This window comes from Eubalaena glacialis, chromosome 13, assembly GCF_028564815.1.
Source record: "Eubalaena glacialis isolate mEubGla1 chromosome 13, mEubGla1.1.hap2.+ XY, whole genome shotgun sequence".
Taxonomy (NCBI): Eukaryota; Metazoa; Chordata; class Mammalia; order Artiodactyla; family Balaenidae; genus Eubalaena; species Eubalaena glacialis.
In genome coordinates, this window is record NC_083728.1 from 80,037,490 (window position 1) to 80,062,412 (window position 24,923).

Below are 24,923 nucleotides of genomic sequence, written 5' to 3' on the forward strand. Positions count from 1 at the left end.
CATGAGGCTGATTTCCGTGTGGATTTTTTACTCTTAGATATTACTTTTTTTTTCTTTTTTCAAGTCATTAGTGGCTATATATGAAGAGCTATTTTCTTGTAAACCATCATATATGGAGGCAGATTTTTTTTATTTTTAAAATAATCTTTATCCTTTTTATATTTTTTATACATACAAGCATTATTATAAAAATATAAACTTAGTTTATAAAACTTACAAAATTAAAAAGATAAGAGAATAAAATTTACCTATAATGTTACCACCCAGACAAATACCATTTTTAGCATTTTGATGGATTTCTCTTTCTTGTTTGCATGTTGTTAAACAAAGGTAAGAATACTTGTCTTACATCTCACTTTTGCACATGCACAATCTTGTATTCAGCCCTTTCCACTTAATATTCATGAGCATTTTCTCATTGTGCACATGCTTTTTAAACATAATTTTTCATGGTTGTATAAATAAATCATTTTATGAGCCACCTTAAATCCTTTATGAAACACAGTAGTAAGTGAATGAATGAATGAACAAACAAAATGTATCCCTAGTATATGTTCTATAATTTATTTTACCATTTTTCTTTTGCTGTTTACAATTTTCTGTTTGACAAATAGTGCTACAGTGAACATCTTTGCACATACTACATTTTAGTGGGGGTTTTTTTAGGGCTAGACTAATGAAAGTGGAATTAAACCACGTCAAAATATCTGAAATTTTTTTAAGGTGCATGATATATGTTGATAAATTTTTTTTTATTCTTTTGAACTACCAGCATAATATAGGTAATTTTATTTTAGATTTTTGCTAATTTTAATAGGTTTCATTGATTAATATAATTGAACATTTTCCAGTTATTACCTATATGTATATATTCTTTTATGAAACATTTCTTAAGTTTGAAAAAAGTTTTATATGTGTTAAAGTTTTGTGAACTACATTCTGCTAAAGGCAAAGTATACAGTGCATTATCATAGTCCTTTTTAATCTCTTGGTAATTGGTAATTCATAGCTTTCTCCTTTGTACAATACTGAAATGGTTTTTATAAACCAAGGTACATGTGTAAGTGATATTTAGAGGTTCCCCAAGTAGTAGACATTATAGTTTTCCTACATGTGAGTTGACCAGCTAGATTATTCTTGGCTTGCTTGAGTGGTTAAATAGGGAAGAATGCTGTGGTTTGAATCCTTGTGACTAGAGAATTTGTTTCATACACATTTGTGGCTTTTGAAAGAGTTTCAAAATGCACACTGGAAAAAACCTCCCCACCATCTTTGTCTACCTCTAAAGTGACAAATAATTTTGAGGAAAAAAAGATAAAGTGTGAACTATAATTGCATTTTTGAGCACTTTGTGATAATGCATTCAAGCTGGCATCCTTGTTTTATGGGGTTGGACTATATATTTTCAGAGCTTTTTGCCTGTAAAAACTCAGATGCTAATATATCCAGCATTGATGATCATGAAGTTTCGTAAAGTAATGGTTAAAAAGTGATCTTCGATTGTCAGCTGTGACCTGAGATGGACTCCACAGAAAGAAGGTGGCTGCGGAGATTGTGCCCTTTATTTATGAGATGGGAGTGGGGAAGAAATTCACGTTTTGACTGGGAATATAGAATCCAAAGCTCTAGGCCTAAAAATTCTAGTTTTCATACAATTTTGGGTAATCTAGAAGTACTGGTGTCTGAGTCAGTGTAGTTTGGGGAGATGTTGCCCAATTTGAATAGAAAATCATGTGCTTCATGGTTGCTGTGACTCAGATGGTAAATTGGAAATGAAATGCTAACATATTCCATACCCTTTCCCACCATGGTCTCTAATCCCACAATTGTAGCACATTTTAGTAAGGAGTGCCCTCTAGGTTACATTCTAGCCATCTCCCTCCCCCATAGGTTTTTAATCTTTTTAGAGTTATCGACCTTTGAGAATCTGATGAAATTTATGGATCCCTATCTGAGAAATGCAGACACATACATACACAGAATTTTACCCACAATTTCAGTGGATTCATAGATGCCCCTAAAGCCTATCAGATTAAGGACTTCTGTTTTATAGTCTCCTTAAGCTCATCCACTCATGTGATTTTGATTACAACCTAGTTGCTGATGATCATAAATCTTTATCTCCTACTGGGTCTCTTTCCTGAGCCCTAGGCTCATTTTTTTCCACCTGCTTTCTGTATCTCTCCACTTGGATATTCACAAGGACCTCAAACTCAATGTCCAAATGAACTTATTGTCCAAAGTTGTTCCTTGATAGGCAGAAGCTAGATGGATTGTTCACTAAACTGAGCAAGAATCTAGAATAGGGGTGGGATGAGGCTGTGTTTATCTGTATTTGCGTTGTCTGTGAGCCAGTGAGCAGCTGTGCGGAGCAGAGTCCTCAGGACACGTGGGTCAAGCCAGAAAACAGTTCAAAGACCTGGTTACTAAACCCGGAGAGTAAGCTGAAAAGCAGATCCAAGTGTGAATGCAATATCCAGTTGAAAACCAGACTAGACAGTACTAAAGAAGAGCACATAGTCAAATGGAAAAGCACGTATCAGTGTGCAGAACCCACAGAGCAAACAAGAAGGAACTTGAATATTAATTAAGTGAGCTGGGAGGGGGAGTTGGGTTATATCCCTGAACCAAACAGTAAGAAGCTGCAGCAGTTAGAATTGATGTTCTTGCATTAAAGGGAGAGCCTGTAATGCACACCCGTGTTTTCTAGTTCCTGTACCCATCAGAAACTGCTTCTCCCTGTTTTTCCTGTCTCCATACATAGCATTCCTATTTGTCTAGTCATCAAAGTTAGTTAGGATTAACTGGCTTTGCAGATCACATGTAATTAATTGGTCACCAAGTCCCCTTGATTCTGCATTTGAAAATATCTTGATTCAATCCTATTTCAGGTACCTTAGTTCAGTTTCTCCTCATTTTTTACATGAATTATGGTTTATTCCCCTTTGTGTATGTGAGTGTGTTCAGTCATTCTTCTGCTACATTTTTAAAATATTCAATGAAAGTTATTTTTTAAAAGTTCAAATCTGAATGTATTATATCTGAATGTATCATTCCCTTGCGTAAACCTTGAATAGCTCCACTAGTACTATAGGATAGAGCCCAGACTTCTTAGAATGGCATGTACTTTTCAGGTCTTTGGAGATTTTCTGGTGATCTTTTTATTGTTTGTTTCTAGGTTAATTCCTTTACGGTTAGAGAACGGCTCAGTGTGGTTTCAGTCCTTTGAAATATATTGAAAATTGCCTTATGGCCAGCATATGTTCTCACATGTCACTTGAGAGGATGTGTATTCTGCAGCTGTTGCAGAATTCTATAAATATCAATTAAGTCATGTTGTTTCACAGTGTTGCTCAAATCTTCTAATTCTTATTAATAGGGGATGTCTAATTTTATCAGTTTTGGAAAAAGATTATTTTTTATTTCTGTCAATTTTGCTTCATGTGTTTTGAATCAGTATTATTAGGAGCAAACCCTTTTATATATTCTTGAGGAATTAACTCATCATTATGAAGTGTCTCTCATCATCTCTGATGTTTCTCTCTGGAAGTCTAGTTTGTCTGATGTAAACATAGCCACTTCGTTGTTTTTATGCATACAGTGTACATGGTATATTTTTTTCCATCCTGTTACTCTTAATCTGTGTCTTTATATTTAAAGTATGTTGCTTATAAGTGGATATAGCTGGTCTTGTTTGTTAATCTCATAATCTCTGACTTTAAATGGACTAGTTAATCTACTTACATGTAACGTTATTACTCACCTGTTTGGGTTTAAATCTACCACCTTGCTGTTTGTTTTCTATTTGGACGTCTGTCTTTGTCCTTTCTTTCTTTTTTCCTGCCTTCTTTTGCATCAGTCTAGTTTGTTTAAGTATTTCATTTTATCTCCACTATTGGCTCTTAGCTCGCCTTGTTAGCTATACCTCTTTTTTTGTTTGTTTGTTTATGGTAGTTGCTCTCTGACAGGAGCTGCAAACTTTTCTGTGGGCCACAAATGGTCTTTTTCATCTTTTCTGAAGACTCAGATTTTCATCTGGAATCATTTCTTTTTACCCTGATGAAATTCTTTTAGTATTTCTTATAGTAAGGGTATGCTGGCTACTAATTCTCTCAGCTTTTGTTTATCTGAAAATGTCATTATTTCTCCGTTATATGAGAATATTTTGCTGAGTATAGAGTTCTAGGTTGACAGGTTTTTGGGTTTCGTTTGTTTGTTTTACTTTCAGCACTTAGAGTATGTTATTTTATTGGCTTTCATTGTTTTTATGGGAAGTCAACTAAAATTCTTATGAATGTAATAGTTTTTTGGGTTTTTTTGGGAGGGGGGCTGCTAATAAGACTTTTCTCTTATCTCCAGTTTTTGGAAGTTTGACTAAAATGTGCCAAATTCACTGATCGTCTCTTTTGCCATCTCTAGTCTGGGCCTCAGGTTTGATTTGTTTTTAATTAACCTATCTTTGAATTCATTGATCCTTTCTTCTTCTGTGTCTGGTCTGCCATTAATCCCATCCAGTGACTTCATTTCAGATAGTTTATTTTTCAGTTCTAGAATTTCCATTTCTCTGCTGGAATCCTCCATCTCTCCACCCATTCTGTTCATCTTTTCCTCTAAATTCTTATTTATTTACTCATTTATTTATTTTTGGCTGTGTTGGGTCTTCATTGCTGTGCGTGGGCTTTCTCTAGTTTTGTCAAGCGGGGGCTACTCTTCGTTGCGGTGCGCGGGCTTCTCATTGCAGTGGCTTCTCTTGTTGTGGCTCGTGGGCCCTAGAGCACAGGCTCAGTAGTTGTGGCACATGGGTTTACTTGCTCTGTGGCATGTGGGATCTTCCCGGACCAGGTATCAAACCTGTGTCCCCTGCATTGGCAGGTGGATTCTTAACCACTGTGCCACCAGGGCAGTCCCTAAATTCTTTTAACATATTTATAATAATTATTTTAAAGTTCTTATACATGGGTCTCTCTTTTGGCCTTTTTTCTTAATTATGAGTTATACTTATTCGCTTCTTCACATGTCTTAGAAGTTTTGATTTCATACTGGACCTTTTGTATAAAAGAAGAGTAGAGAGTAACCTAGATAATATTTTTGCTTTATTTTTCCCAGAGAGGGCATATTCTTTTTTCTGTCAGGCAGCTAGGGTAATTGGCTGATCATTCAAATTTCAGTGTGTCAGGCCGAGCTGTGGCTGAGCAACAGTTTTAATTAGTTTACTGCTGGATTTAAATGAGATTATGGAGATCTGACCTTTAGCCCAACCCACAGTTTCCTGTGTGCTGTAGATTAAAGGTTGATTTCTTTGACTTTTTAAAAATAACAGCTGGCAGGGAGATGGGTTGAAGCTTAAATTAATTTATTTCACCTCTGGATTGCAACTGCAGCAGGGCCCTGGAAGCTAAGGACCACACAAGACTGGGCGATCTCGGACTTCCCTGGTGGTGCAGTGGTTAAGAATCTGCCTGCCAATGCAGGGGACATGGGTTCAAGCCCTGGTCCGGGAAGATCCCACATGCTGTGGAGCAACTAAGCCCGTGCGCCACCACTACTGAAGCCCGCGCGCCCTAGAGCCCATGCTCCACAACAAGAGAAGCCACCGCAATGAGAAGCCCGCGCACCGCAACGAAGAGTAGCCCCCACTTGCCACAACTAGAGAAAGCCCATGCACAGCAATGAAGACCCAACGCGGCCAAAAGTAAATAAATAAATAAATTTATTAAAATAAAAGATTGGGCTATCTCTCTCTCCTTTCTAGCTCTGCTCCCACTGTTACTTAACAAAAGGCCCTTGGGGTACAATTGTTAGACCAAGAGATTTATTTTTACACCTGGGGCTCTTCTAGATTTGGACCCATCATACCAGTCCACACTGCCACTAAAAGTTCAGCTTCTTTTTGTCTCATCAGCAAAATCTTTCACCTCTGGTAGGCCTGCTTTTCTGCCTACCTATATGCACACTAGGCAGTTGATTCAAGGTAGAAAGGGGCTCTTTGCTCACCTTTGAAGAACTCATCCTTCTCTGGAATTGGGTTCATTTAGACTTCTTTGCATCCACTGCTTTTTGATGGCTCTAAAGTATAGTATGAAGTTTAGTTTGTCTGGTATTTTCTGATTGTTTTGATGAGAGCGGTGGTCTTTTGGGTCTTTTGAGACCTCCTGCTTCGTAACCATAATGGAACTCAGAATAGCATTAAGATTCTTTGTCTTCTGCTTTCAACCTTCCTTTTCAACCTTATCTCTTTTTATCCTTCTAATCACACCCCACTACCTGCCTTTCATTCTTTTGGCACATTTGTATACCTCTGTACCTTTGCACTTACTCTTCTTCCTGCCTTGATTATCTTGCTTCTCTTCTTCATTTTACAACTTTGTCCTTTAAGACTCAGCTCAAATGACACCTCTTCTGTGCCACAGATCCTTCTACTATACTTTGTGCCTGCCTTTGCTCTTGCAGTTATCACACTATATTATGATTGTTTATATTATATGCTGCTTCTTTTACACTAAGGACTTTTCAAAGGCAAGGACCACATATGCATTTTGTATGCTGAGCACCAAACTTAATGCTTGAGAATTAGTAGGTGTTTAATGAAATGATTTTTATTAGCAAAATAAATCTTAGACATAGGAATAAGAATATTTCTTCAACCAAAAATACTATATCCTGATATGAAGCTCTTGTAGACAACATTTGAAGATATGGCCCAGTTCATAGGGATTCTACCTTATGTGAGAAATGCTCCATCACCCAGAAGTGAGCTCCAGTGGCTACAGCAGTACTTTATTACAGTATCAGTCTGCATTCAGTTAGGGAAAGAGAGCTACTGTAAGTATTATAGGAGTGAGGGGTTTAATATGTTAATTATGGCTTACACAAATGTGGGAGAACTGGAGAACTGAGGGTCTGGAAAATTTTTATCATACACTGGACATTTTATATAAAAGAAGAATAGAGAATGAACTGATAAATCTGTCACAGAAAGATCAGGAAAATAGGCATTAATGATTTAAGCCTGAAGTGGGTGGAAAGCCAGAGTTTGCAGAGAAGCCCTTGAAACTGCATCTAGCTGTCAAAGTGGGACCTCAGTAAGGGAGCCTAAGGAAGGACCTGTGAGGCATGCCATGGGGATGAAGTGGGAGCTTTAGGAGAGGTCTGTGGAAGCACTGCGTGTCTTGAGAATAATGGCTTCTGCTTCATTTCCCTTTTATAAAAGAGAAAATCATATTTTCTCTCATTGGCAGGCTTGTACTCAGAACCACACAGGGAAGGGAATTATGGGAGACTTAATTTTCTGCCTTAGACAAAAGTAGTTGGTGGTACCAGTTGACCACGGACAGTCCAGCACAGTTCATCTCTTTGCCAGCCTGACATACATACATTCCCATTTTAACCCCATTTAACTTCCAAATAAAGATAATGACATTGTGCTTCCACCTTACATGATGCAATGATCCCTTACAAAACTAAAAGCATACTAACCATCTCCCCAAAAGAGGAGACACTGTGTTTCACATTGCACTTTATTCATTTCTGGGTGATATTTATTTACTCCCCTAGCTGAGTCACATTCCGTCTTTGATATCCTGAAACCTAAATACTGAGATATAGAGTGAGCCCTAAGTAACACACCTTATATTAGAGCATATGGGAATGGGAAAGGGAGGGGAAAAAAAAGAAATAGTTAATCTATTCAGGTATATTCATAACAAAGCAGGAAGAATATCTATAACACTATTGTAGTCCTCATTTCTGCACCTGCCACGTGATCATGGATGGTATTTGTAATTTCTTTCTTTCTCTAGCTATTTCATATTCCATTTGCCCTCACTAACCATGTTGGTTGGATGGTGACCCAAACCTTCATTCTAAAAGGATGTGTGCCAATAATGGTCATGCCTATATTGTTTTGCTGTAAGTTTCCGTTAACTTTCCATTGTAAACAAGTGTAATAGAGGATCTTCTGGGTTCTAGGAAATGTCTTTCCTTCCTCCATTGTGTCTTTTATTTATTTATTTATTTATTTTAATTTATTTTATTTTTGGCTGCCTTGGATCTTCACCACTGCACGTGGGCCCTCTCTAGCCGCGGTGAGCGGGGGCCACTCCTTGCTGCAGTGCGCAGGCCTCTCACTGCGGTGGCTTCTCTTGTTGTGGAGCACGGGCTCTAGGTGCACGGGCTTCAATAGTTGTGGCACGCTGGCTCAGTAGTTGTGGTGCACGGGCTTAGTTGCTCCGCAGGATGTGGGATCCTCCCAGACCAGGGATCGAACCCGTGTCCCCTGCATTGGCAGGCGGATTCTCAACCACTGCGCCACCAGGGAATCCCCCCTCCATTGTGTATTTTAAATCCTGTTTCCTAAGACTATACTTTCAGGGATCAACCAAAGGTTACTCTACCCAGCAAGAATCTCATTCAGATTTGACGGAGAAATTAAAACCTTTACAGACAAGCAAAAGCTAAGAGAATTCAGCACCACCAAACCAGCTTTACAACAAACGCTAAAGGAACTTCTCTAGGCAGGAAACACAAGAGAAGGAAAAGACCTACAATAACAAACCCAAAACAATTGAGAAAATGGTAATAGGAACATACATATCGATAATTACCTTAAACGTGAATGGATTAAATGCTCCAAGCAAAAGACACAAGCTTGCTGAATGGATACAAAAACAAAACCCATTTATATGCTGTCTACAAGAGACCCACTTCAGACCTTGGGACACATACAGACTGAAACTGAGGGGTTGGAAAAAGATATTCCATGCAAATGGAAATCAAAAGAAAGCTGGAGTAGCAATTCTCATATCAGACAAAATAGACTTTAAAACAAAGACTATTACAAGAGACAAAGAAAGACACTACATAATGATCAAGGGATCAATCCAAGAAGAAGATATAACAATTGTAAATATATATGCACCCAACATAGGAGCATCTCAATACATAAGGCAAATACTAACAACCATAAAAGGGGAAATCGACAGTAACACAATCATAGTAGGGGACTTTAACACCCCACTTTCACCAATGGACAGATCATCCAAAATGAAAATAAATAAGGAAACACACGCTTTAAATGATATATTAAACAAGATGGACTTAATTGATAGTTATAGGACATTCCATCCAAAAACAACAGAATACACATTCTTCTCAAGTGCTCATGGAGCATTCTCCAGGATCATATCTTGGGTCACAAATCAAGCCTTGGTAAATTTAAGAAAATTGACATCGTATCAGGTATCTTTTCCGACCACAACGCTATGAGACTAGATATCAATTACAGGAAAAAATCTGTAAAAAATACAAACACATGGAGGCTAAACAATACACTACTTAGTAACCAAGAGATCACTGAAGAAATCAAAGAGGAAATCAAAAAATACCTAGAAGCAAATGACAGTGAAAACACGATGACCCAAAACCTGTGGGATGCAGCAAAAGCAGTTCTAAGAGGGAAGTTTATAGCAATACAATCCTACCTTAAGAAACAAGAAACATCTCAAATAAACAACCTAACCTTACACCTAAAGCAATTAGAGAAAGAAGAACAAAAAAACCCCAAAGTTAGCAGAAGGAAAGAAATCATAAAGATCAGATCAGAAATAAATGAAAAAGAAATGAAGGAAATGATAGCAAAGATCAATAAAGCTAAAAGCTGGTTCTTTGAGAAGATAAACAAAATTGATAAACCATTAGCCAGACTCATCAAGAAAAAAAGGGAAAAGACTCAATAGAATTAGAAATGAAAAAGGAGAAGTAACAACTGACACTGCAGAAATACAAAGGATCATGAGAGATTACTACAGGCAACTATATGCCAATAAAATGGACAACCTGGAAGAAATGGACAAATTCTTAGAAATACACAACCTTCTGAGACTGAACCAGGAAGAAATAGAAAATATGAACAGACCAATCACAAGCACTGAAATTGAAACTGTGATTAAAAATCTTCCAACAAACAAAAGCCCAGGACCAGATGGCTTCACAGGAAAATTCTATCAAACATTTAGAGAAGAGCTAACACCTATCCTTCTCAAACTCTTCCAAAATATAGCAGAGGGAGGAACACTCCCAAACTCATTCTACGAGGCCACCATCACCCTGATACCAAAACCAGACAAAGATGTCACAAAGAAAGAAAACTACAGGCCAGTATCACTGAAGAATATAGATGCACAAATCCTCAACAAAATACTAGCAAACAGAATCCAACAGCACATTAAAAGGATCATACACTATGATCAAGTGGGGTTTATCCCAGGAATGCAAGGATTCTTCAATATACACAGATCAAACCATGTGATACACCATATTAACAAATTGAAGGAGAAAAACCATATGATCATCTCAATAGATGCAGAGAAAGCTTTTGACAAAATTCAACACCCATTTATGATAAAAACCCTCCAGAAAGTAGGCATAGAGGGAACTTTCCTCAACATAATAAAGGACATATATGACAAACCCACAGCCAACATCTTCCTCAATGGTGAAACCATTTCCACTAAGATCAGGAACAAGACAAGAAATTGCTAGTTATTCCCAGGTACTCAAGCTTAACACATTGCATCCAAAATCTCTGTATCCATATCAATAAATTTGGATTAATCCAACATTACTTTTCTTCTGCTCTGGTCTTAGGATTTCTACTACACTTTACCTAGGTTTTGCAGATACAAAAAGGCAAAATCTTGAAATTCTTATGGTGTGTACAGAACCTCTTCTTGGGTCTGACTTAGTGTTCGTGTCTCTGGGGCCTGCTGGGATTTAAGTCTAGTTCTAAGTTTAGAAGCAATAAGAGGTGGTGGGTGGGTCATTGTTCTCCTGCTAGGTGACTACCTCAAGAGAGATCATGAAAGTTTCTTCGGCAAGAGGATGCCAACTTTTTCAGACAGAGAGCAAAGACTGCCTCTTTTGGCAAGGAAGGTAGGATGACCAACTATCTTGGTTTGCTGAGGACTGAGGGGTTTCCTGGGGTACAGGACTTGCAGTTGTAAAACTGGGATAGTCTTGGGCAAACTGGGAAGGTTGGTCGACTAGTAGATATGTTGTATTGTTCTGTTGTCAGCTTGGTTAACTCTGGGAACTGCCCTTCCCAGAATTCTCTTCTTTGTATGGTTCTAGGCGAGAGCTTCTCCATAGAAGAAATTGTGTGAGATTGAGAGGTGGAAGTAAAGCGATGGCCATTTCTTCCTGGAGGTTTTGCAGGCAGATGCAGTGATAGACACAGAGGAGCCTGGTGTTGTCATGCTTGTCCTTGCTCTTTTCCATTCCACATCCAGCTCTTCCACCTGAGTGCTGGCCCTCCTGACCGACAGTGGCTCCAGGTCCACCACCATTCCGTTGGCAGCTGACCCACAGAGGTGGTGTGCTACTCAAAGGCAATAGCTCCCTGTGGACTTATCCACAAGCTCTCTTAATAATCATAGTGGTTTTACTGCCCTGTTTAAATCCTGACTGATATATAAGGCTCAGCAGAATTTGAACATTTAAGATGCCCAGCTTTATCAGAATCTTCCCAAACAGCTTCATCCTAATATTCAGGATCTCATTCTTTCAATCAATGCCTTAACATTAATATGATACCTTACATGGCTGTGAATTCAATTAGCATTGTTATTCAACCATATGCAGGCTCACACTTTGGACTTGGTTTTCAGAAATATTGGTTCAGTGGCTGTAAGTGTTATGGGCATTCAGGGCATCCATTATTTGAAGTCCTGTTCTAGTTGTCTATGAAAATCATCTCCAACTCTGCCCTTGCCACAGCTGTGGGAGACATCCTAGTTCACTTCCAGGAAAAATTCCCTCTTTTGACTACATTACTGTAATGGAGCTTCTGGGCTATAGTAGGAGTATTCCAACTAACACTGTCCTGGGTGAATTTGAAGTGTGATGAATCTTTAGCTATTGCTCATTTCCTTTATTTCTTGTACTCAAATATTGTTTTAGTTAAAGGAATACTTATCCCATTCTTCTAAGATTTTCATAGACCTTCAAAGTAACAACTGTAGAATTTAACTCAGTTCCTTAACTTGGCATTTTTTTCAAGTATTTTGCTTTGGTTTTGAAAGCAGGCAGAATTGTTTCCTTTAGGCATTCTATAAAGAATATAGGGACTTCCCTGGTGGCGCAGTGCTTAAGAATCCGCCTGCCAATGCTGGGGACACGGGTTCGAGCCCTGGTCCGGGAAGATCCCACATGCCGCAGAGCAACTAAGCCCGTGCACCACAACTCCTGAGCCTGTGCTCTAGAACCCGTGAGCCACCACTACTGAGCCAGCGTGCCACAACTACTGAAGCCTGCAACAAGAGAAGCCACTGCAATGAGAAGCCCGCGCACCGCAACGAAGAGTAGCCCCCGCTCACCACAGCTAGAGAAAGCCCACGCGCAGCAGTGAAGACCCAACACAGCCAAAGATAAATAAATAAATAAAATTATTTTTAAAAAAAAGAATATATAAGAAGGTTGAAAGTAGTACATTTTACTGTCTCTTAGAATAACTCAGTCTGTGTTTGAGTATATCATTTTAAGGCTTTGATTATTAAACAAGTAATTACTAAATAATTGCTCTAGGCATAATACCTTCTAGTTGCTTCAAGAGAAGCAAAGACCTGGTTTTTATCCAGAGGGAATATATAGGTAGCTGGAGAGAAAAGATGACATAGAAAAAAATGGGGTAATGATAAGACGACAGAAAATTTTCCACTGTGTTTTAAAGGATAAAAACTGGTTTTAGAAATGCAGGAATTTGTCCACAGGGTCAGTCTAAAAGTCTGAGACTGCCCTGAGGGAATAGCCACAGCAAGTTTGTGCCCTTTGAATCATTTTTCAGAGTCAAATCTTTCTCATCTTCTCTGTCACCATTTTGGCACTGTCATTCATAAATGTATCCCAATAATTTGTGTTTTCTGCCAGAAGTCCTCTTGGAGGTAATGAGTTTCATGCACTCATATATGCTGTATAAAGCAGGTTTTCTTTGTCTTCTGCTTACCTAGATCAGATGTCAAAGGAGCCCCTTTGTTATGTGTACAAGCACTTATTCCTTGCTGTGTCATACATTTTAATTGTCTTCTTTAGCAGCTGTGATCCCATCTGAAGGCTTATGGGGAATCCAGTCTCTTAAACAAATGAAGCAGGTTGCAGGGTTCCTCTCATTTTTCTCTTTCTGTCTTCTTTAGTTAGATTACCTTTTGAAAGTGAGAGAACACAGCTAAGAGATTTGGTTGGGTAGCTGTTGACACAGTTTCCTTTGGAATATTAAAGAAAGAAATCACTTCTCTTTATGTCAATAAATATTCTGAATGTTCATAAATGATTGTACTAAACAATAATACCCAACGCCTAGAAAACCCAGTGTCTGTAAATGAGAATATAATAAACCAGAATAATTAGAAGTAATTTTTTACCCTGTGGTCTTATTCAGGGAAAACATGGGAGAAGACACAGTTCTAGGTTAACTTGGTATCAGATTACTAGTGTCTGAAAGAGCTTCCTCCGATTACCTTTTAAAAAATTCCATAAAGATCCCTAATAAAAAGGAACATCACTGTAAAATAAAGATATGAAAAAACTCTATGTTAAAGAATGGGGAAATTTTCTAGTAAGTTTATCATTGACTGTATTGAAGACCACATTCATAGTACTTCCTTAAACCCAAGATTACTGATGGCAACAAAGAAGGCAGAACAAGGCTTTGACTCACCTTTACTATTCATCCCTAACTCCATATTGGAGGGGCTCCCTGACTAGAAAATCCGGAAGTCAGAGCTGTTAGCTGGTCTGCTAAAAATCCCAACCCTGTCATCTCCCCTCATTTTTAATCCACTCTATCTTCTATATCCACTCGTAAGCCGGAGCTCCAAGTAAACAACATATCTGGGGAAGAAGGAGCATATGGTAAGGGGCAGAATTTGACCAAAAAAATCAAATTAATGACATAGAAAGCATACTTGGGATGACCATCCAGAATTCACAGTGAAAGGACAGAGATGGAAATGATAGGTAAGAGAAAATTATACATATTAAAGAAAGAAAATTGAGATTTAACCAGTGAATAATAGAAATCTCCAAAGGAGAAACCAGAAGAAACGGAACAGAAGCATTAATCAAATTTGTTATCGTAGAAAAGTTTCCAGGGTTGGAAATGACCTGAAGATTAAAAGGGTTCACCATATTCTAAAGAACATTATGAAAAAAATGTCTGAACCAAGACATGTTTTGGTGGTATTTACGAATTTCAGGGATCCTGGGGGAAAAAAACCCCTGTATATATCGAGGCATAAAAAACATAGGTTACCTACAAAGGAACAAAAATTATGCTGGCTTCAGAATTCTCTTTTGTGGTACTAAATAGAAAATGATGGAGTGGTAGTTCTTAACCTGCATGTACTTTTTGGTGTCTTTGAATCCCCTGAAATAATATGCAAACTTAAGTGTGTTGATACAAGTTGCTATTCCTGGAAATAGAATTCATATCTTTTTTAAAAAACTTTTTTAATTTAATTTAATTTATTTTTTTATACAGCAGGTTCTTATTAGTCATCAATTTTATACACATCAGTGTATACATGTCAATCCCAATCGCCCAATTCAGCACACCACCATCCCCACCCCCCCGTGGATTTCCCCCTTGGTGTCCATACATTTGTTCTTTACATCTGTGTCTCAACTTCTGCCCTGCACACGGGTTCATCTGTGCCATTTTTCTAGGTTCCACATCCATGCGTTAATATACGATATTTGTTTTTCTCTTTCTGACTTACTTCACTCTGTATGACAGTCTCTAGATCCATCACGTCTCAACAAATGACTCAATTTCATTCCTTTTTATGGCTGAGTAATATTCCATTGTATATATGTACCACAACTTCTTTATCCATTCGTCTGTCGATGGGCATTTAGGTTGCTTCCATGACCTGGCTTTTGTAAATAGTGCTGCAGTGAACATTGGGGTGCATGTGTCTTTTTGAATTATGGTTTTCTCTGGATATATGCCCAGTAGTGGGATTGCTGGATCATATGGTAATTCTATTTTTAGTTTTTTAAGGAACCTCCATACTGTTCTCCATAGTGGCTGTATCAATTTACATTCCCACCAACAGTGCAAGAGGGTTCCCTTTTCTCCACACCCTGTCCAGCATTTGTTTGGAGATTTTCTGATGATGCCCATTCTAACTGGTGTGAGGTGATACCTCATTGTAGTTTTGATTTGCATTTCTCTAATAATTAGTGATGTTGAGCAGCTTTTCATGTGCTTCTTGGCCATCTGTATGTCTTCTTTGGAGAAATGTCTGTTTAGGTCTTCTGCCCATTTTTGGATTGGGTTGTTTGTTTCTTTAATATTGAGCTGCATGAGCTGTTTATATATTTTGGAGATTAATCCTTTGTCCACTGATTCATTTGCAAATATTTTCTCCCATTCTGAGGGCTGTCTTTTCGTCTTGTTTATGGTTTCCTTTGCTGTGCAAAAGCTTTGAAGTTTCATTAGGTCCCATTTGTTTATTTTTGTTTTTATTTCCATTACTCTAGGAGGTGGGTCAAAAAAGATTTTTCTGTGATTTATGTCAAAGAGTGTTCTTCCTATGTTTTCCTCTAAGAGTTTTATAGTGTCCAGTCTTACATTTAGGTCTCTACTCCATTTTGAGTTTATTTTTGTGTATGGTGTTAGGGAGTGTTCTAATTTCATTCTTTTACATATAGCTGTCCAGTTTTCCCAGCACCACTTATTGAGGAGACTGTCTTTTCTCCATTGTATATCCTTGCCTCCTTTGTCATAGATTAGCTGACCATAGGTGTGTGGGTTTATCTCTGGGCTTTCTATCTTGTTCCATTGATCTATGTTTCTGTTTTTGTGCCAGTACCATATTGTCTTGATTACTGTAGCTTTGTAGTATAGTCTGAAGTCAGGGAGTCTGATTCCTCCAACTCTGTTTTCTTCCCTCAAGACTGCTTTGGCTATTCGGAGTCTTTTGTGTCTCCATACAAATGTTAAGATTTTTTGTTCTAGTTCCGTAAAAAATGCCATTGGTAATTTGATAGGGATTGCATTGAATCTGTAGATTGCTTTGGGTAGTATAGTCATTTTCACAATATTGATTCTTCCAATCCAAGAACATGGTATATCTCTCCATCTGTTGGTATCATCTTTAATTTCTTTCATCAGTGTCTTATAGTTTTCTGCATGCAGGTCTTTTGTCTCCCTAGGTAGGTATATTCCTAGATATTTTATTCTTTTTGTTGCAATGGTAAATGGGAGTGTTTCCTTAATTTCTTTTTCAGATTTTTCATCATTAGTGTATAGGAATGCAAGAGATTTCTGTGTATTAATTCTGTATCCTGCAACTTTACCAAATTCTTTGATTAGCTCTAGTAGTTTTCTGGTGGCATTTTTAGGATTCTCTATGTATAGTATCACGTCATCTGCACACAGTGACAGTTTTACTTCTTCTTTTCCAATTTGTATTCCTTTTATTTCTTTTTCTTCTCTGATTGCCGCGGCTAGGACTTCCAAAACTATGTTGAATAATAGTAGTGAGAGTGGACATCCTTGTCTCGTTCCTGATCTTAGAGGAAATGCTTTCAGTTTTTCACCATTGAGAATGATGTGTGCTGTGGGTTTGTTGTATATGGCCTTTATTATGTTGAGGTAGGTTCCGTCTATGCCCACTTTCTGGAGAGTTTTTATCATAAATGGGTGTTGAATTTTGTCAAAAGCTTTTTCTGCATCTATTGAGTTGATCATATGGTTTTTATTCTTCAATTTGTTAATATGGTGTATCTTATTGATTGATTTGTGTATATTGAAGAATCCTTGCATCCCTGGGATAAATCCCACTTGATCATGGTGTATGATCCTTTTAATGTGTTGTTGGATTCTGTTTGCTAGTATTTTGTTGAGGAGTTTTGCATCTATATTCTTCAGTGATATTGGTCTGTAATTTTCTTTTTTTGTAGTATCTTTGTCTGGTTTTGGTATCAGGGTGATGGTGGCCTCATAGAATGAGTTTGGGAGTGTTCCTTCCTCCACAATTTTTTGGAAGAATTTGAGAAGGATGAGTGTTAGCTCTTCTCTAAATATTTGATAGAATTCACCTGTGAAGCCATCTGGTCCTGGACTTTTGTTTGTTGGAATATTTTTAATCACAGTTTCAATTTCATTACTTGTGATTGGTCTGTTCATATTTTCTATTTCTTCCTGGTTCAGTCTTGGAAGGTTATACCTTTCTAAGAATTTGTCCATTTCTTCCAGGTTGTCCATTTTATTGGCATAGAGTTGCTTGTAGTAGTCTGTTAGGATGCTTTGTATTTCTGTGGTGTCTGTTGTAACTTCTTTTTCATTTCTAATTTTATTGATTTGAGTCCTCTCCCTCTTTTTCTTGATGAGTCTGGCTAATGGTTTATCAATTTTGTTTATCTTCTCAAAGAACCAGATTTTAGTTTTATTGATCTTTGCTATTGTTTTCTTTGTTTCTACTTCATTTATTTCTGCTCTGATCTTTATGATTTCTTTCCTTCTGCTCACTTTGCGTTTTGTTTGTTCTTCTTTCTGTAGTTCCTTTAGGTGTAAGGTTAGGTTGTTTGAGATTTTTCTTGTTTCTTGGGGTAGGCTTGTATAGCTATAAACTTCCCTCTTAGAACTGCTTTTGCTGCATCCCATTGGTTTTGGATCGTCGTGTTTCCATTGTCATTTGTCTCTAGGTATTTTTTGATGTCCTCTTTGATTTCTTCAGTGATCTCTTGGTTATTTAGCAATGTAGTGTTTACCCTCCATGTGTTTGTGTTTTTTACGTTTTTTTCCCTGTAATTCATTTCTAATCTCATAGTGTTGTGGTCAGAAAAGATGCTTGATATGATTTCAATTTTCTTAAATTTACTGAGGCTTGATTTGTGACCCAAGATGTGATCTATCCTGGAGAATGTTCCGTGCGCACTTCAGAAGAAAGTGTAATCTGCTGTTTTTGGATGGAATATCCTACAAATATCAATTAAATCTACGTGGTCTATTGTGTCATTTAAAGCTTCTGTTTCCTTATTTATTTTCATTTTGGATGATCTGTCCATTGGTGTAAGTGAGGTGTTAAAGTCTCCCACTATTATTGTGTTTCTGTCGATTTCCTCTTTTATAGCTGTTAGCAGTTGCCTTATGTATTGAGGTGCTCCTATGTTGGGTGCATATATATTTATAATTGTTATATCTTCTTTTTGGATTGATCCCTTGTTGATTATGTAGTGTCCTTCCTTGTCTCTTGTAACATTCTTTATTTTAACGTCTATTTTATCTGATATGAGTATTGCTACTCCAGCTTTCTTTTGATTTCCATTTTTATGGAATAACTTTTTCCATCCCCTCAGTTTCAGTCTGTATGTGTGCCTAGGTCTGAAGTGGGTGTCTTGTAGACAACATATATATGGGTCTTGTTTTTGTATCCATTCAGCAAGCTTGTGTCTTTTGGCTGGAGCATTTAATCCATTCACGTTTAAGGTAATTATCGATATGTATGTTCCTATGACCATTTTCTTAATTGTTTTGGGTTTGTTTTTGTAGGTCCTTTTCTTCTCTTGTGTTTCCCACTTAGAGAAGTTCCTTTAGCATTTGTTGTAGAGCTGGTTTGGTGGTGCTGAATTCTCTTAGCTTTTGCTTGTCTGTAAAGCTTTTGATATCATTATTCTGAATTCTTTTTCTGGAAGGTGCCTATCTCCACTTCATTTAGTTGTTTTTCTGGGGTTTTATCTTGTTCCTTCATCTGGTACATAGCCCTCTGCCTTTTCATCTTGTCTGTCTTTCTGTGAATGTGGTTTTTGTTCCACAGGCTGCAGGATTGTAATTCTTTTTGCTTCTGCTGTCTGCCCTCTGGTGGATGAGGCTGTCAAAGAGGATTGTGTAAGTTTCCTGATGGGAGGGACTGGTGGTGGGTAGAGCTGACTGTTGCTCTGGTGGGCAGAGCTCAGTAAAACCTTAATCCGCTTGACTGCTGATGGGTGGGGCTGGGTTCCCTCCCTGTTGGTTGTTTGGCCTGAGGCAACCCAACACTGGAGCCTACCTGGCCTCTTTGGTGGGGCTAATGACAGACTCTGGGAGGGCTCACGCCAAGGAGTACTTCCCAGAACTTCTGCTGCCAGTGTCCTTGTCCCCACGGTGAGCCACAGCCACCCCCGGCCTCTGCAGGAGACCCTCCAACTGTAGCAGCTAGGTCTGGTTCAGTCTCCCCCAGGGTCAGTGCTCCTTCCCCTGGGTCCCGATGCGCACACTACTTTGTGTGTGCCCTCCAAGAGTGGAGTCTCTGTTTCCCCCAGTCCTGTCAAAGTCCTGCAATCAAATTCCACTGGGTTTCAAAGTCTGATTCTCTAGGAATTCCTCCTCCTGTTGCCGGACCCCCAGGTTGGGAAACCTGATGTGGGGCTCGGAACCTTCACTCCAGCAGGTGGACTTCCGTGGTATAAGTGTTCTCCAGTCTGTGAGTCACCCACCCAGAAGTTATGGGATTTGATTTTACTGTGATTGCGCCCCTCCTACCATCTCATTGTGGTTTCTCCTTTGTCTTTGGATGTGGGGTATCTTTTTTGGTGAGTTCCAGTGTCTTCCTGTCAATGATTGTCCAGGAGCTAGTTATTATTCTGGTGTTCTCACAAGAGAGAGTGAGAGCACGTCTTTCTACTCCGCCATCTTGGTTCCTCCTCCCAGAATTCATATCTTTCATCATATATTTGAAAATAATTTCCATTACCATTCTTCGTTTCATTTGAAAATATGAACTCTTATAATATTTCAAACATTTTCACTATTACATTTGTTGTGATCTGTGATTAATGATAGTTGATGTTACTATTATAATTGTTTTGGACACCTCAAAGCACGCCCATGTAAGACAGTGAACGTAACTGATAAATGTTGTGTGTGTTCGAGTGGCAATTTCCCCATCTCTCTCCCTCTTCTCGGGCTTCCCTGTTCCCTGAGACATAGCAATATTGAAATTAGGCTAATTTATAACCCTACAATGGCCTCTAAGCATTCAAGTGAAAGGAAAAGTTGCGCATCTCTTACCTTACATCAGAAGCTAGAAATGATTAAGCTTGGTGAAGAGAGCAGGTAGAAAGCTGAGACAGGCCGAAAGCTAGGCTTCCTGTATCAACAGTTAGCCACGTTGTGAATGCAAAGGAAAAGTTGTTGAAGGAAATTAAAAGTGCTACTCCAGTGAACACACAAATGATAAGAAAGCAAAGCAGCTTTATTGCTGATATGGAGAAAGTTTTACTGGTCTGGTTAGAAGATCAAACCAGCCACAACATTCCCTTAAGCTAAAACCTAATCCAGAGCAAGACTCAAACTCTTCAATTTTGTGAAGGCTGAGAGAGGTGAGGAAGCTGTAGAAGAAAAGTTTGAAGCTAGCTGAGGTTGGTTCATGAGGTTTAAGGAAAGAAGCCATCTCCATAATGTAAAAGTGCAAGGTGAAGCAGCAAGTGCTGATGCAGAAACTACAGCAAGTTATCCAGAAGATCTAGCAAAGATAATTAATGAAGGTGGCTACACTAAGCAACAGATTTTCAATGTAGACAGAGCTGCCTTATACTGGAAGAAGATGCCATCTAGGACCCTCATAGCTAAAGAGGAGAAGTCAATGCCTGGCTGCAAAGCTTCAAAGGATAGACTGATTCTCTTGTAAGGGGCTAATGCAGCTGGTGACCTGAAGTTGAAGCCAGTGCTCCTTTACCATTCTGAAAATCCTAAGGCCCTTGAGAATTATGCTAAATCTATTCTGCCTGAGCTTTATAAGTGGAGCAACAAAGCCTGGATGAAAGCACATTTGTTTACAAATACTGAATATTTTAGCCCACTTTTGAGACCTACTGCTCAGAAAAAAAGATTCTTTTCCAAATATTACTGCTCATTGACAATGCACTTGGTCACCCAAGAGCTCTGATGGAAATGGACAATGAGATTAATGTCATTTTCATGCCTGCTAACACAACATTCGTTCTGCAGCCCATGAGTCAAGGAGTAATTTTGACTTTCAAGTATTATTATTTAAGTAATACATTTCATAATGCTCTATCTTAGACAGAAAATGATTCCTCTGATGGATCTGGGCAAAGGAAATTGAAAACCTCCTGGAAATGATTCACCATTCTAGACGCCATTAAGAGCATTCATTGATTCATGGGACAAGATCAAAATCTCAACATTAACAGGAGTTTGGAAGAAGTTGATTCCAACCCTCATGGATGACTTTGAGGGGTTCAAGACTTCAGTGGAAGAAGTAACTGTATATGTGGTGGAAATAGCAAGAGTACTAGAATTAGAGGTGGAGCCTGAAGATGTGACTGAATTGCTGCAATCTCATGATAAAACTTTAATTCATGAGGAATTGCTTCTTCTGGATGAGCAAAAAACGTAGTTTCTTAAGATGGAATCTACTCCTGGTAAAGATGCCATGAAGATTGTTGAAATGACAGCAAAGGATTTAGAATATCACATAAACTTAGTTGATAAAGCAGCAGTAGGGTTTGATTGACTCCAATTTTGAAAGAAGTGCTACTGTGGGTAAAATGCTATCAAACAGTATTGCACGGCTACAGAGAAATCATTCATGAAAGGAAGAGTCAGTCAGTGCAGCAGACTTCATCGTTGTCTTATTCTTAAAAACTGCCGCAGCCACCCCAGCCTTCAGTAACCACCACCCTGACCGGTCAGCAGCCCTCAACATCAAGGCAAGACCCTCCACCAGCAAAAAGATTACGACTCACTGAAGGCTCAGATGATGGTTAGCATTTTTTAGCAATAAGGCATTTTAAAATTAAGGTATGTACATTATTTTTAGACATAATGCTATTGCACATTTAATGGACTACAATGTAGTGTAAACATTAGTTTTGTATGCACTGGGAAGCCAAAAAATGTGTGTGACTCGCTTTATTGCGATACTTGCTTTATTGTGGTTGTCTAGAACCAAACCCACAATATCTCCAAGGTATGCCTATGTTATTTTCTGTTGTTGTTGAATCTGCATAGCTGACATTGATAGAAGTTCAACATTGCTTTTTTCAAGTATTCATTTTTGGGACTTGAAATCTTGAATAAGCATCAGTGGGCTTCATGTGAATTCTTCATATATTTTTCACTTAATGTATTTTGCATTTCAGCAAGTGACACATTCTCCTAGATAGTGATTTGACAGGCAAGAGAGCATACAAAGACCTCATCTTGTAGCGAAAACCTATTGATCATGTTTTATAATTGAAGGAAGATTGTGCAGACTATTGCCAGTTCCTTTCTGTTTTTCTACCATTTTTCAACCCAGAGATGCTTCTTTTTCCTTCCAAGGAGATAGTAACAATACCCCAGAAGCCTTCTGCCTGCCCCTCCAAATTATTTCCTCCTCCTCTTTCCTTCTTTCCACAGATAACTTCTCTCCTGAATTCTGCCATCATGGATTTAATTTTGCTTGTTTTTAAATTTCATATAAATGGAATCACACAGTATATTTTCAGGAAAGGAAAAAAGCAGTGTCTGACATCTAAGAACTGATCTGACACAACTTCTAGGCCATGGTTTATTAGAAACTGGCTTGGTCAGATAGTTGGACTTCCTTGTCCACCCCGTCTCTGCCTTTAAAAGCCTTCCGTTTTGTACAGCTCCTTGGAGCTCCTCTCTGCTTGCTAGATGGAGTGCTGCCTGATTTATAAATTGTTAAATGAAGCCAATTAGATCTTCAGTAAAAAAGCAAATAGTAAAAAAAAAAGAAAGAAAAAGAAACTGGCTTGGTGCTGACCACTAGGACATGTTGGTCTCGTATTGGGTATAAATGATCTCACAGAACACCAACACAAGACAAGATTACTCTTTAACCATGATGAACTGAGAAAAGACAAGGCCACTTTATAATTTTGTTTGAGCACAGAAAATATCAAGGTCACTGTGCAAACCACAAAATACCCAATACCCACCTCTTGTTTAATATGAGTTGATTGCTGCTTCTTACAAATAGCTTTAGTCTCACTTCTAGTCTTACTTCCTTTTAGATAAGATTTATTAAGATACCCAGTTATAGAATCATCCCTGCTTGCTGACAGCACCCAGTTCAGAGCAAACCCCTGTTTCCTTGGACTCTTCCCAAAATCACCTAGCTAAAACCTGAATCATGAAAGTCCTTTCTAATACTCTTTTACTGAGACATCCCCCATTTCCCATGTTGTGTGTCTTCCCTTGATTAAATGAGTAATGAATTCACCATGTTCAACTACAGCTATATTCCTGGTAGTCTTTAGCTGGAGGGTATTGACAGTATTCTTTTGTGTCTGGTTTCTTTCCTTTAACATTCGTGAGTTTCATGTTGTTGCATTTCACAGTAGTTCATTTTTGTTATTTAATATGATACTATAGTTACACAACTATTTGGACATTTGAGTTGTTTATAGTTTTAGGGATGTTTTAATGTTGATATACAATATCCTTGTACATGTCTTTTGATGAAAATGAGTATGCATTTTTTTTACATTACATTAGGAGTTCCCAAGACCACTCACAGTAATCCAAAATTCAGTTGCAGTTGATTATAGCAAAAGGATATAAAGTAAAATCTACAAAGCGAAAAGGCATATGGGGGAAACTCTGGAGGAAACCAGGTACTGTCTTTCAAATGTCCCTCACAGTGGAGTCACACAGGATTTGCTTCATTCACCCAGCAACATGTATGACAACACATGTGAATTGTTGCCACCCAGGGAGCTCACCAGAGCTTTTGAATCCAGAGTTTTTATTGGGGGTTGGTCACGTAGGCATGTAGACCCCCCCCAGAGAAAAAACAGATGTTCACCGTAATTACTAACATAAACTATCTGCTCAAACTGGTACAGGCTGGCCCAAGGCCTCAGACATGCAAAAACATTCTTATAGACAGAACATTCCAAGCTCAGATCCCAGGAGCCAGCCAAGAGCCAGTCCTGAAAATAGGCCTTTCTTGGGAATGTGCAACATTTGAGCAAGCTAGGCCTGCCGAGTTAATCTTTTCCTTTACAGAATGAATGTATGGAGGGCATTTGTATGTGCAAATTTAGAAGATAATGCTAAAGAGTTTCCCAGAGTGATTATACTCTATCACTAGCAGGTGTATGAGAATTTCAGTTACTCTACATTGTCAATATTTGTTGGTCAATCTTTTAAAATTTTAGTCTTTCTTGTAGGAGCATAGTGATGTTTTATTATGGTTAAAATTTGTATTCCTTAATTACTAATGAGAGTGAACACTTTATGTTATTTGCCACTAAACTATGTTATGAAATGCCATTTCAAGTCTCTTACCCAATTTTCTACTGAATCATTTGCTTTTTCCTTAATGATTTTTAGAAATTCTCTACATATTTTGATGTGTGGAGTTTATATGTATTTCACATATCCTTCTCCCACTTATCTGCCTTGCCTTTCTCTCCATTAAGGCTGTCTTTTCAAGAATAGAAGTTCCTGGGACTTCCCTGGCGGTCCAGTGGTTAAGACTCCGTGCTCCCAATGCAGGGGGCACGGGTTCGATCCCCGGTCAGGGAACTAAGGTCCGCATGCTGCATGGCACCACCAAAAACAAACAAACAAACAAAGAATAGAAGTTCCTATGCTCAAGCTAATGAATGGTTGCAGGTATGTCTGAGTATAGATCCCTTGTACTGAGATGTCTCTGGAAAGAATGAGATGAAGATGTATTACTTTTTTTGGTCTGCTCAACATCTTTAAGCTTTGGAAATGGGCTGTCAGTCATGTAGCCCTGCCTTTCCTGTCGTGGGGATGAGGGGAATGAGGGGAGGAGGGACTGGCTGGACTTGGGCTGGCCAATCAGATTACTCAATATCCCTGGGCTTAGTGAATTGTCTGGGAGATCATATGAACCAGGGGGGCCAGAGTATTTTCATAGATTGATATAGATGCTGAGGGA

The 24,923-nt window shown here is 38.4% G+C and overlaps 1 protein-coding gene across 4 annotated transcripts in view; it reads left to right on the forward strand.

The window, feature by feature from the left end:
* TPST1 (tyrosylprotein sulfotransferase 1) overlaps positions 1-24,923 on the forward strand; it is a 119,260-nt gene that overhangs the window by 65,606 nt on the left and 28,731 nt on the right. Inside the window, exon 4 of one of the 4 annotated variants that reach the window (XM_061208354.1) lies at positions 24,436-24,646. The exons of 2 other annotated variants lie outside the window; for them this stretch is intronic. In XM_061208354.1, coding sequence (XP_061064337.1) covers positions 24,436-24,597 — 162 coding nt within the window. In that variant the 3' untranslated portion in view covers positions 24,598-24,646. Of the gene's footprint in view, positions 1-5,381; positions 5,419-24,435; positions 24,647-24,923 lie in introns of those variants that run through there. One more of the 4 variants, XM_061208357.1, reaches the window with a different exon arrangement.